The sequence below is a fragment of the Loxodonta africana genome, chromosome 2, assembly GCF_030014295.1.
Source record: "Loxodonta africana isolate mLoxAfr1 chromosome 2, mLoxAfr1.hap2, whole genome shotgun sequence".
In the NCBI taxonomy this organism is placed as follows: Eukaryota; Metazoa; Chordata; class Mammalia; order Proboscidea; family Elephantidae; genus Loxodonta; species Loxodonta africana.
In genome coordinates, this window is record NC_087343.1 from 16,904,926 (window position 1) to 16,919,483 (window position 14,558).

Genomic DNA, 14,558 nt, shown 5'->3' on the forward strand with positions numbered 1-14,558 from the left:
TACATTTTTCTCCAGCTCTGTCCAGGACCCTCTATAGTGATCCCTGTCAGAGCATTCGGTGGTGGTAGCCCGGCACCATCTAGTTGTGCTGGACTGTCTGGTGGAGGCTGCAGTACTTGTGGTCCATCAGGACTTTGAACTAATCTTTCCCTTGTGTTTTTGGTTTTCTTCATTCTCCCTTGCTCCAGATGGGGTGAGACCAGTGGAATATCTTAGATGGCTGCTCACAAACTTTTAAGACTCCAAGGTCTGGCCTTTTTTAAGATTTTGAGTTTTGTTCTACGATTTTCTCCTATTCTATCTGGGGCCATCTATTGTGGCCCCAGTCAGAATAGTCAGTAGTGGTAGCCAGGCACCATCTATTTCTTCTGTTCTCTGGATAGGTGAGGCCATGATTCATGTAAGCAATTGGTCCTGTAGACTGGTTTCTTCTTTAAGTCTTTGGTTTCCTTCTTTCTCTTTAGCTCCAGTTGAGTAGAGACCAACAGTTGTATCTTAGACGGTGTCTTGCAAGCTTTTAAGACCCCAGATGCTGCTTACCAAACTAGGATGTAGAACATCAATTTTGGACACTATGTTGTGCCAACTATCTGAGATGTCCCATGAGACTATGGTCCTAAGCTTTCTGAAGTAACAAATTTTTTAAGTCAACAGAAATAAGTCATTCTATTTATACAAGGGGGGAACACGTCAGGTGAATTATTCCTTGTTTTTCACCTATATGGGACTCAGTCTAACTGCTATGTTGGCACCAAAACTATGTCTAGGACTTGCTTCCAATGATAAGCACAGGTCTGTCAGAGTGACCCCAATAGATGCTTAAGAGACCCTTTCCAGATTATTCTACATTTATGTGTACCTCTCTCTCACCCTTCTCTGCTTTCCTTTCTAATCTCTTCACTCTTAAAAAAAAAAACAGTGTCATAAACAGGATTTGAACTTTTTATGCATTTTAGTGCCCTATCCACAGCTTTGTTATAGTTTTCTGCCTTCCCACCAGACTGCTGTCAGCTCTCTGCTGTCAGGAGCTAGGCCAAGTTCATAGCTGTACCCTCAACTACGTGCCGAACACCACACCGAGCACCCTATTAGCATTTGTTTAATGAATGATTTACGCTGACCCAGTTAAACACTCTTATCTAGTTCCTCCTGGAATTATTTGTAAAATGTGACCACCATGGGCCAAATGAACGGTGACCAACCCCAGGACCTGGGGCTCACCAGCACCCAATTTAACCAAACCTGTCACCAACATTAATATTAGGTACTCATGGTACTGTAGATGCACTGCATCCCATGCCAACCAGGAATGGCTCTGGTTATTATTCTTAACAGCATTGTTTCTAAAATGCTGAATGCCCTCCTGAGACAACGATGGCATGGACATCAGCAAGGATTTCTTCCTTGTTGAGAACTGTATTTAGTCACAGACTTTTGTTTATTAGACATGCTTAGGGAGAAGTGAAAGGAAAAGTTGCTAAAGATTGGGCTATCAAGGATTAAGAACATGATAGTTACAGCAGCAATAACAGTAATGACTAATATTTACTCTGAGCCCAGCCCTATGCTGGGTGCTTACATACATTAGTCTACATTAGAAAGATGGGAATCAGAGAGGCAAGATATCTGTCCAAGACAGTACAGCTTCTGTGATGGTTAAGATTGTATGTTAACTTGGCTGGGCCATGATTCTCAGTGTTCAGGTGTGATCAACCCCATGATGGGATCTGCTGTGAGTAGCCAACCAGTTGAAAGGGTGTTAACTTCCTTGGGCATGTAGCCTGCATCCAAATATAAGTGGACATTCTGGCTTTTGCCCTCTGTGGATCCTGTACCTGCCTCCTGTTTGTCTGACCTCCTGTTCTTGGGACTTGAGCTAGCAGCTTACCTGCCAATCTTGGGATTTGTTGATCTTCACAGCCTGTAAGCAAGAGTCCTGCTCTCTGACCTGCCGATCTTGGGTTCACCAGCCCCTACAGCTACATGAATCAGGAGGAGCCTCCATACTGATCCACAGACTTGGGACTTTTCAGCCTCTACAACGGCTTGAGCATTTTCCTTGATATAAATCTTTCTCTATATATATGTTTATATAATTTACTGGTTTTACTTCTCTAGAGAACCTAGCCTAAGACAGTTTCTCAGGGCAGGTGCAAGTGCCCAAGTCTCAGGAATAATTCAGAGAAGCTACGAGTATATATTAGAGAAAGACATACATGCTAGGCCTGTCCACATTTCTTATCAAGCAGATAAGATGCCTCTATCAGCCTTCCGCCCTCCGTCTTAAGTGACAGCACTAGTTAAGACAATCACAGGCATCTGTGTTTGTGCTCAGAAGTGGAAGGAAAGACTGATCACTGGGAACACCATGAGCTTTTGGAGAAAGGCATTGTATGTTTTTAGCTTATTATAATTGCTTTTTTTTATCATCTGAAATGTCTGCAACTCCAGCGACCATAGCATCAAGCTCCCCCATGACCACAGCTGCTGCAGTTGTTGAATTTCCACAGGGGAGTTGGCAACAAGGCTAACAAGGTGTCAGTGCCTTCGGCCTTTGATTTTTTTTAAGTATTCATTTCAGTAAGGAAATTCCTTTTGTACAAGGGCTGCAGAGCTTGCCTTAGGATCCCAATGACAAGCCAAAAATGATGACTAAATTCTAAGATAATCAGTTAGTCAGAGAAAAGTAATAAAGTGAGGATTTAAGGTGAAACAGGTAAAATTCCAGCTTTAGAATCTCCTCCGCGTACTCTTATAAATACAATGCCTGCTTTGCTTCTAAAGTTCTCAAGTTTTTTGATATAGAAAGAGTGAAATTGTGGAAATGTTTGTATAGCATCAAACTTATTAAAACTAAAAAGAATTGTAACATACATGTAAGCATACAAAATTTCCGGAAGGATAGAAAATAAACTGTTAATTATGGTTACCTCGGAAAACTAGTAAAGTTTTCCCTCTCACACTTTCTACATTATGTCCTTCTGTGCCATTTAAATTTTTCACCACTTGTTGTTAGGTGCCATTGAGTCAATTCCGACTTATAGTGACCCTATGTACACCGAACAAAACACTGCCTGGTCCTGTACCCTCCTTACGATTGTTATGCTTGAGCCCATTGCTGCAGCCACTGTGTTAATCCATCTCGTTGAGGGTCTTCCTCTTTCCCATTGACCCTGTACTTTACCGAGCATGATGTTCTTCTTCACTTATTTCAACACTATTACTTTAAAAATAATAATTTCTTTCATTCATTCACTTAGCAAATATTTATTTAGCACCTATCATGAGTAGTCCCTGGGCGGTGCCTATGGGCAATGCCTTCTGCTGCTAACCAAAAGGGTGGAAATTCAAGTCCACCCAGAAGGATCTCAGGAGGGCCTGGCAATCTACTTCCAAAAAACCAGCCGTTGAAACTCCTATGGTGTATGGTTCTACTCTGACACACATGGGGTCAACACGAGTTGGAACAAACTCAACTGGCAACTGGTTAGTTAATGACAGTACGCACCACATTCGTTAAGCAGCGCTCAAAGCCCAGTGTGATTGGAACCTGTTGACACACGACAATTCATTCATTAATTCACTTTCTTGCCCTTTTAATGTCCACTGAGGTCATTTTAGGGGGCCTGGTGGTGCAGTTGTTAAGCAATTAACTGTTAACCAAAAGGTCAGTGGTTCAAACCCAGCAGCAACTCCGTAGGAGAAAGATGTGGCAGTCTGCTTCCACAAAGATTTACAGCCTTGGAAACCCTGTAGGGCAGTTCTAGTCTGTCTTACAGGGTTGCTATGAGTTGGAATCGGCTCAATGGCAATGGGTTTGTGTTTCGGTTTTTGAGATCATTTGAACTTTGTCTCTGTAAGACTGAAGGCAAGGGAAGGTACAACTGTTTCAGTCACAACCCTAAATCCCAGGTGGAAACATGCATGTATATAAAGCTAAAACTGCAGGATTTCAAAAGCTTTGGTATCAAAGAGTCTATAAACCCTCATGAGATATTACACAAAAATCCCTTAAACAGCTTCAGAGAATAAAATGGGGGCGGGAGGAGTCCCCGAATCCTTCCCTTACCTGTCTGTGAGTGGAGTTATGACAAGTCTCTCCGTGCAGCCCAGAAACTCATTCTGGTAGGTGAAATTCACATCTGTGACATGGATCTTCATCTTGTCAGAGTCTTCATGAAAGTAAAACCTGCACTGCTTCAGCCACTCAAAGTCCGTGGGGCTCTTGACATGCATCTGACACTGAAATGTAAGAGGTCTTGTTAAAACAGAGATGAGAATCATTTATGATAGACATATCAGTATTCATCTGGATGTAGTCGCTCATATATACGTGTGTGTACGTGTATTGTGTGTGTGTCTGTGTGTGAGCCCTGGTGGCGCAGTGGTTAAAGTTTGGCTGTTAACCAAAAGGCTGGCAGTTCGAATTCACCAGCCACTTGTTGGAAACTATATGAGGCAGTTCTACCCTGTCCTATAGGGTTGCTGTGAGTCAGAATCAACTCAACGACAATGGGTTTGGTTTGGTTTTGGTTTATACATACAAGAGGGAGCCCTGGTGGCACAGTGGTTAAGAGGTATGGCTGCTAACCAAAAGGCTAGCAGCTCAAATAGGAGCCCTGATGGTGCAGTGGTTAAGCACTTAGCTGCTAACCCAAAGTTCGGCAGTTCGAACCCACCAGCTGCTCTGCAGGAGGAAGATGTGGTAGTCTGCTTCTGTAAAGATTACACACACAATCTTTGGAAACCCTATGGGGTAGTTCTACTCTGTCCTTTAGGGTCACTCAGTAGCAGTGGGTTTGGTTTTTGGTTTTGGGATCATAAAGCCCAGTAAGTGAAACTCAAAGACAACCCAACTAGTTTTAAAATGTCATCTGTATCACCCATCGAACCTTCCCATTTACTGATCAACAACAAAGATAATCTAGAAGACACGAGAATGGAAAACCCCTAACTGAGCCTCCCTCCGATTTAAATGGTGCTGTGGCACAAATTATTGGTGTTCAACTACTAACCAAAAGGCTGGCTGTTCAACCCCATCCAGCAGTGCTATGGAAGAAAGGCCTGGAAATCTGTTCTATAAAGACCACAGTAAAGAAAACCCTGTGGAGCAGTTCTACTCTGTAATACATGGGGTTGCTACGAGTCAGAATTGACTTGGTGGCAACAGGTTTTACATATTTCAATGGAGTCCTTGGGTAGTGCAAAAGGTTAACACGCTTGGCTGCAAACCGAAAGGTTGACAATTTGAGTCTACCCGGAGATGCCTCTGAAGAAAGGCCTGGCAATCCACTTCTAAAACATCAGCCACTGAAAACCCCATGGAGCACAGTGTTACTCTGACACATACGGGGTCAGAACTGACTCGATGGCAACTGGTTTTTGTTTCGTTTTCTTTTGTTTTAACGTATTTCAATAATAAGATACTTGGCTCTTAAATTTTACTTTTAAATACACAATACCATATCCTGCCCCTGAAATGCAATCTATGAAAAACACCTTTGACATAGAAACAGAACGAAACAATCTGCTTAGGAAAAGGAAATCTCTTCTGACTATGCCAAAGTACACTGCTGGGCTTTTTTAATCCATTAATAATTTTTCATAGGAACTGCACAGGGTCAACATTTCCAGCATCACATTCTCTCATATAAATGGCAAGAAGTTAGGTTAGTGCTCAGCACTGCTTTTGTCAGAATTTTTTAACCACAATTTTAAGCCCCTTTAATCATTTGGCTTTGACAAATAAGAAGTCTAAAATTATCCTGAGCCTTTTATTTCTCAGAGGCAAATGATGCCCTTAACTATTAAGAGGAGATTAGCCACACAACAGCTCCAATGTGCTGCCTGATTTCCATTACATCAGGACCAATCTTTTATAATCTTCTTTACATAATGAGGTGGGACACAACCCAGAAAATTATTATGAAAATAAGAGCTTCTTGAATCTGTCTAATGCCATATCTTATAGTAGAGGACAAATTTAATTACTTTTCACATTTCCCATTTTCTATAGCTACTGAGGTCCTTTTTTTTTCACCTTGTTCTCTCTTCAAAGTCTGCATGACACCTGAGTGCCAGAACCTACACTAGGAAAGGCCATTTGCAATCAGTGACATAAAATGTAGCGAAACTTGTTAAAGATGTGATTTATCAAAAGCCCTAAAGAGAGTACTAAACATCTCTACTAGCAAGGTTACTTATTTCTGTAGCATTAAGCTGTTGATCTTCACTTAATAACTAAAATGAGTACCAGAAAAATGAAAGCTTTTCCAGGATACTACATGGCATTTTAGCATCAAAAATAATCACATGAAACGTTTTAAAATAAAATCTAACTGCTTCAATAATGACCATCAAAAGAATATGACAAAAATTTCAGGTAAACACAGAAAAGAAAATCTGATAAACATGTTCTCGTTATGAAGATCATTCTTTGCTTAAATTTAACCTTTTCCTGGAATTCAATCAAACTCACTCCAGTGGGTAAACACAGGTAGCATCTCATATTTGCTTTTCTGCACATGCCACGGCATTTATAAGGCACATACCAGGTCATCAAAGATGTCCCTCTGGTGCACGTGAATGGTGATCAAAGTCTCATATTTAACTCGTTCCACAGAACTCAGGTCCTTCGTGGTGATGTCGATCAGTGTGTTCAGAAGGTCCAGGAAAGACTGATTGGTTTTCTGCATGATTTTTTTCTCAGACTTGGCATTTGTAAGGGCTTCTTCCGAATCCCGGGTCCATATCATCTGAATCCCTAAAAGTCCCACCTTAATGGAAATAAAAAGGCTCTATGAGCACTTATGGAGAGTTTGTATATTTAAGCAGAAATTATAAGACAGGGACTGTTGTCGGTCGTTAGGTGCCGTCGAGTCGGTTCCAACTCATAGCGACGCTATGCATAAGGGAACGAAACGCGGTGCCCAACATAGAGGACTAGTTGTGATTGTTATCAGTTGTGATTACAGGAATGCAAAGCCATCCTCGATTACATCAACTTGATGTGTTTCAAAGCCTGTGGAAACTCCATTCCATTAAATATGTAGCGTTTCATGATGTATCCAATTTTTTTTTCTTATAATTTTATTGCTTAAGTCAGGTTTCTCCCTAAACAGCTTTCTAAGTTGCCTGCAGGTAATGAATATGTCTAAAACTTTCTTTATCAAAACTAGCACAGTATTGGCTCACAGTAGACACTCCCAAAATCTTTATTGATCACAGTAACTATGAGAACATGGTTTCCTGAATTTTAACAATGAAACGTATTTCTCATTTTTAAGTAAGGCATACACTCAATACTTTTTTATGATTTATGTACATTGTTACATAAATAAAGAAACTCTGTAGAAAAAGACCTGATTTAAGTTAAATACAATGTATTGAGTATCTCTACAACTAAATACATAAGTAAGTCTATCTATCATGCACAGGTATAGCTACAGAGATAGATATATAACCAAAGAATCTGTGGCTGAAATATATAAACTGATGTATATTTAACGAATCCTTATAAGGTCGCTATGAGTCGGGATCGACTCGACGGCAGTGGGTTTGGTTTGGTTTTGGGTTTTACGAAAATCTTTCCATTTGTCCAGAGTTAACTTATAGCCATTTGTCAAGCTTAAAACAGCGAATGTCTGACATCTAAAATGACTCTTCTATGAAAGATACTTTCCAATCTAAGTACACTGACCTGAGCAGGGAAGGAAGAAAGAAATTCAATCAGTTGGAAACCTGTTTCTTGAATACTGGCTGCTGCCTGGCGAATCACCAGATGTAATGAGGACTGAGATTCTTCCAAGAGAGAATTGAGCCACACTTCCACGTTGCCCTCTGCCATCACAGGTTTACCCAATTCAATCGTCTCACCCTCTCGAGAGGAAATGGACAGAATGCGATCATAGATCTATGTTAGAAACAAAAAAAAAAAGTTATATTCATATAAAACATGAAAAGTAAGTTTGACTTTTCCTCCATTCCTTTCTTGCCAATGTTATCCTTCCCACAGAAAGTTAAGCTACATAAGATACAAGTAAAATATGATGTAAAATCAATTCCAAAGCTATAAAAAAAAAAAAAGTTAACCATAAAATCTAAAAAGGAATACAAAATCAATCTCAAATAATCTATACTCAAGAGGGAAGAACTTGTTTTCTAGAAGAAACATTTAATACAAATGAGATGATTGAAAAATCTCTCACATTTCCAAGTAAGATGAGATTCTCTAAGAGTCTGTCATTCTGAAGCACAAGATTATCCAACTGAGATTTAGCAATGACCGGGTCATTCAGACTCTGCATTACAAACATTGTATTATTTGCAGAAGCTAGTGGTTGTGTTTAATGTCCTCTAATTCAAACCCAGCTCTTACTCTGGTCATCTCCCTTCACGTCTATGCAACATGGCACAACAAGAATAGCAATGGTATTTGGAGTTCTAAGATACAGGTTCAAATGGTGCCCTACCATCCACTGGCCACAAAACAACCATGAGACTAGATTTCTTGCCTATAAACAGGCATTACAAATTATGCCTATCCTACATCCCTACCCACCTCAAAGGTTGTTCCTGCCAATTAAAATAATGCAAACTATAAAGCAAAATGCAATTGTTTGTTATTGTTTCTATTGTTTGACAAATGGAATATTGGTCCCTCAGGCTCATATTTGTTATTAGTTGACTTCAAGTCAGCTCTGACTCATTGTGACCTTATGTGTAACAGAATAGAACATTGCCCAGTCCTGTGCCATCTTCATGATAGTTGGTATATTTGAGTCCATTGTTGCGATTATTGTATTAATCCATCTTATGGAGGGTCCCCACATTTTCACTGATCCTCTACTTTACCAGACATGATGTCCTTTTCTAGCAGTTAATCTTTCCTGATGACATGTCCAAAGCAAGCAAGTCAAAGTCTAGCCATGCTTCCTTCTAGGAAGCACTCTGGTTGTATTTCTTCTAAGACTGATTTACTTGTCCTTTTGGTAGTCCACGACATATTCAGTATTTAGCACTGTATTAAGGAAGTCCTCCTTAGTTGAAGACAAGTGCACCTACCAAGAAGCCAATGAGGGTCCTTATTTTTACAGATTCCTTCCAAAGCTCTGAACATAAAACTGTATTTGTAATATCTTAAAGAGGATCTATAAAATTGTATAAGCTTCAAGGCCCTCCAAACCCAGATCTTTCCATGGTAGTTAAGATCTTATGGCAGGAACAACAGAAAACAATAACCATGCATTTTAAGATGCAATTCTTATGAACAGAAGCTAAAACTCTATGGGCATTCAATTGACAAATGAGGAACTTTAAACCATCTTCAGTCTACAATGAGCCAATGAGAAGTTTCAGCCCAGAACCACAAAGTCAGAGGGTAGATCACCAGCTATAGCATAAGAAATTGAGCAAAACATCAGCAAGGGTTTCCTGATTAATTCAGTCCCCTCAGTCCCACATATCCCACAACAATCTACAAGAAACGTTGATTTTAAACTGTTAAAATCCCCCGTCTCCTCTTCTTCTCTGTCTCCTCTGTCAGGGCCTTGTTACAGCAGTTCATCCTTTTCCATCTTGATTTTGCAGTTGTTTCCAATCCTGCTTTCCTTGCCCCCTTCCATTCCACCTTCTACACTGTCCCAGAGAGTCTACACAAATCAGGTCACTTGTCTGTTTAAACATCTTCCACAGTAATTTTAAAATTCTGTTCTACATTTTCCCCCTTTTGGTCAGGATTCTTCTATAGAATCTATAGTTCAGTAGCGGTAGCCAGGCACCGTCTGGTTCTTCTGGTCTCCTGGAAATAGGGGCAGCTGTTCATGGAGGCTGGAATGAACCCCTGAAACTATTCCCCTGAGATCATCTTTAAACCGTAAGCCTTAAACCAAAAATATCCCTTAAAGTCTCAAAACCAAACAACAGTTTAGCTTAACTAGTAAAGAATGACTGCTTTGAGCATTGAACCCTTTTAAAATATATCTGTACAGGATATAATTCACAAGAGTAACTCAAAAGCTTACACAGGAAACTTAGGGGGCAATGAGTTTTCGTTAACGGGGGAGGAACAACTCAGAAAACGAGGGTGAGACTGGCTGCAAAACTCAAAGAATGTAATCAATGTCACTGAATTGTAAATGTAGAAGTTGTTGAACTGTTATATGTTCTGCTGTATAAATTCTCAACAACAAAAATAGAATAAATTCATGAAAAAGAAAGAATTAAAAAATAAATTGATGACAAAAAAAAAAAAAACTTTCCATGACCTTTGGTTATATCCAGGATGAAAAGTAGAATTCTGTGGTATGATGCACTTACCTTTTGGAATCTGGTCCACACTTCCTTCTTCCTTTCTCCCTTTACTCACCACTCCCTCCCACCTCACACTTACCATTCCAGGGATCCTGGGCTGCCCACACCTCCACGCTCTTGCTTGCCCTTCCCGCTGACTGGCCCATGGCTCCCGTCTTCACCTACCTGGCTACCTTCCACTAGCCCTCAAAATTCAGGTCAAGCACCACATTCCTCTGCAGGAGGCCTTCCCGTGGACCCCAGCTCAGGTTAGGGCTCCCCGATCTGCATTCCCATGTTCTTTGTGTGTTATACAAGAAATTAATCATTCCAGGCAAAATCATCAACAGCTTAACTGCCAAATTTCTATTGAGTATTGTTCTGCATAAAAACCACTTCAGTATTGATTATGATGGTTCCTCCTTGGAAACCCAGGACAAGGATCAGGCTTGGCACATAGCTGTTGTTGTTCTTGTTGTGGTTGTTGTTGGTGGTGTGTGCCATTGGGTCAATTTCAACTCACTGCGATCCTATAAGACAGAGAGGAACTGCTCCATAGGGTTTCCTAGGCTGTAATCTTTACATGAGCCGACTGTCAAGTCTTTTCTCCCACAGAGCCACCAGGTGGGTTGGAACCGCCAACCTTTTGGTTCACAACTGGGCCATGACTGGCTTTTAATGGACTGCAGTGGTGTAACTCTGCCACTACGCTACCTGCATTCTACAGAAACTCTTTGTTGACTTATCTATCTCCTCCACCAGAGCATAAGTTCCTTGAGATTGGTATATTCCTACTGTTAAGCACAACTCCTGGTGTATCATCCTCTTGCCATTGAGTGGATTCCAACTCATAGTGACCCCAGCTGTGTCAGAGTAGAACTGAGCTCCATAGGGCTTCAATGGCTGTAATCTTATGAAAGCAGATTACAGGACTTTCTTTTGCACCACCAACAGAGGTATTCAAATCACTGCCCTTTGGGTAAATAGCCAAGTGCAAACTGTTTGCACCACCCAAGGATGCTTGGCATATCATAGTTGCTCAATAAATGAAATTTTCATGCTAGGATGAAAAAGCGAATGTTGCTAAGGGTGTGTATGAGGAAGCGCTCGAGGGCACCTGAATACATCGTTAAATGAGAAGGGACACTTTCCGCAGGAATTGGGTGGCGTGACAAATTAGTATCTTCTGGGGCTTCCCAAGTACCTTCCTCAAGTTGAATGACACTTTTTGGATCCCATACATATCCACGATTCTATAAGCTTGTTAGGATGGTTTAAAAAAAAAAAAAAAGGTATCAATCAAGCATGATGGAAAACAGAGATGATCACCATGCTGAAAACTTCTAAAATCTGATTAAAACAATCAAATCATTGTGGCAATTTTGTTTATTTAAGGCACTATTTCATAAGCAATTGGTTTCTTTGTTTTGTTGTATTCGAAAGTAGTTAATCTGTATGTGATCAGTAGTTGGAAAATACAGCCTCCGTGATAGAAACAAATTATGCCAGAGATTGCATGATAGAATTTTGCAAGACCAACGACTTCTTCATTACAAATACCTTTTTTCAACAACATGAATGGCAACTATACATGTGGACCTTGCCAGATGGAATAGACAGGAATCAAATCGACTACATCTGTGGAAAGAGAGGATGGAAAAGCTCAATATCATCAGTCAAAACGAGGCCAGGAACTGACTTTGGAAGAGAACATCAATTGCTTATATGCAAGTTCAAGCTGAAGTTGAAGAAAATGAGAACGAGTCTCTGAGAGTCAAAGTCCAACCTTGAGTATATCCCTCCTGAATTTAGAGACCATCCAAAGAACAGATTTGACACATTGAACACTAATGACCAAAGACCAGACGAGTTGTGAAATGACATCAAGGACATCATATATGAAGAAAGCAAGAGGTTATTAAAAAGACAGGAAAGAAAGAAAAGACCAAAATGGGTGTCAGAAGAGGCTCTAAAACCTATTCTTAAACATAGAGTAACTAAAGTGAAAAGGAAGAAATGATGAAGTAAAATAGCTGAACAGGAGATTTCAAAGAACGGCTCGAGAAGACAAAGTACAATATCATAATAAAATGTGCAAAGACCTGGAATTAGAAAACCAAAAGGACAGAAAATGCTGCACATTTCTCAAGAAAAGCTTTAAGCATGGAGTTGAAATGTTGAAGAATCCTATGGGCAAAATGTTGAACAATGTAGGAAGCATCAAAAGAAGATGGAAGGAATGCACAGAGTCATTGTACAGAAAGAACTGGTCGACGTTCAACCATTTCAGGAGACAGCATATGATCAGGAGCCAATGGTACTGAAGGAAGAAGTCCAAGCTGCGCTGAAGGCACTGGTGGAAAACAAGGATCCAGGAAATTGATGGAATACCAATTGAGATGTTTCAACAAACAGATGCAGTGCTGGATGTGCTCACTCATCTGTGCCAAGAAAGTTGGAGGACAGCTGCCGGGCCAACCAAGTGGAAGAGCTCCATACTGTGCCCATTTCAATGAAAAGTGATCCAACAGAATGTGGAAATTATCAAACAGGATCACTGATATCATACACAAGTAGAATTATGCTGAAAATCATTCAAAAGGGATTGCAGCAGTACATCATTAGGGAACTGCCAGAAATTCAAGCCAGATTCAGAAGAAGATGTGGAACAAAGGATATCAGAAATACATTTAACTGCGTTTTATTGACTATGCAAAGGCACTGAATTGTAGATCACAACAAATTATGGATAACACTGTGAAGAATGGGAATTTCTGAACACTTAACTGTACTCATGAGGAACCTGTTCATAGACCAAGAGACAGTCATTCAAATAGACACTACATGGTTTAAACTCAGGAAAAGTGTGCATCAGGGTTGTATCCTTTCACCATACCTATTCAATCTGTATAAAAAAAAAAAAAGTATGCTGAGCAAATATCCGAGAAGCTGGACTATATGAAGAAGAACGTGGCTTCAGGACTGGAGGAAGAGTCACTAATAACTTTTCTTGCTGAAAGTGAAGAGGACTTGAAGTACTTACTGATGAAGATCAGAGACTACAGCCTTCAGCATGGATTTCACCTCAACATAAAGAAAATAAAAATCCTCACAACAGGACCAATAAGCAACATCGTGATAAACAGAGAAAATATTGAAGTTGTCAGAGACTTCGTTTCACTTGGATCCACAATAAATTCCCATGGAAGCAGCAGTCAAGAAATCAAACAATACACTGCATTGGGCAAATCTGCTGTAAAAGACCTCTTTAAAGTGTTAAAAACCAAAGATGTCACTTTGCGGACTAAAGTGAGCCTGACCCAAGCCATGGTGTTTTCAATTGCCTCATATGCACACGAAAGCAAGACCATGAATACGGAAGGCCAAAGAAGAATTGACGCCTTTAAATTATGGTGTGGACTAAGAGTATCACATATACCATGGACCGCCAGAAGAACAAACAAATCTGTCTTGGTAGAAGACAACCAGAATGCTCCTTGGAAGCAAGTATGGCAAGACTTCGTCTCATATACTTTGGACATGTCGTCAGGAGGGACCAGCCCCTGGAGAAGGACATCATGCTTGGTAAAGAAGAGGGTCAACGAAGAGGATCAACGAAAATGAGGAAGATCCTCAACTAGATGGATTGACACAGTGGCTGCAACAATGGGCTCAAGCGTAACAATGATCATGAGGACGGTACAGGACCGGGCAGTGTTCTGTTCTGTTATACAAAGGGTCACTAGGAGTTAGAACTGACTCCATGGCACCTGACAACCACAGCAATCTTTAAAGGAGCAGGTCACCAGGTCTCTTCTCCCACAGAGCCACTGGGTGAGTTCTAACCATCAACCTTTCCATTAGCAGCAGAGTGCTTAACAGTTGCACCACCAGGGCAACTTTATCCAAATCCACACCTTGGGTGTTACAAAGTCACATGGCTCTGAAGGCATATTGGGCTCAAAAGTTTGGTTTTAGTCACTGAGTAAGAGTTAATGGGCAGGGAAGTAACCCTTTCTAAACACAATGTCGACTGTCTTAAAAAAGACAGGTGAGCTTTTAAAGCTTGGTGGCTGCTGTCCACCATTCAGAATTAGACGAACCTTTTCATGAAACTTGACGGTTTTAATGTTGTCAAACACATTCAGCAAATGGGCTTGTATGGTGTGTGAGTCCGAGGCCTGACCCAGAATCTCCAGAAGGGCAGGGTCCGAGACGAAGAAGAACCGAGGAAAACAAAGTCGCTTCTTCTCCAAGTATCTAAGTGG

General features: G+C 40.6%; 1 protein-coding gene across 1 annotated transcript in view; it reads right to left on the reverse strand.

Moving 5' to 3' along the window:
• Nucleotides 1–14,558, reverse strand: part of DNAH5 (dynein axonemal heavy chain 5) — a 280,971-nt gene that overhangs the window by 174,865 nt on the left and 91,548 nt on the right. The window contains exons 32-35 of the mRNA XM_064279684.1: nucleotides 14,394–14,550; nucleotides 7,700–7,912; nucleotides 6,552–6,776; nucleotides 4,070–4,242 (exon numbers count right to left, since the gene is read on the reverse strand). Of these exons, the coding sequence (XP_064135754.1) occupies nucleotides 4,070–4,242; nucleotides 6,552–6,776; nucleotides 7,700–7,912; nucleotides 14,394–14,550 (768 nt within the window). The remainder of the gene's footprint in view (nucleotides 1–4,069; nucleotides 4,243–6,551; nucleotides 6,777–7,699; nucleotides 7,913–14,393; nucleotides 14,551–14,558) is intronic.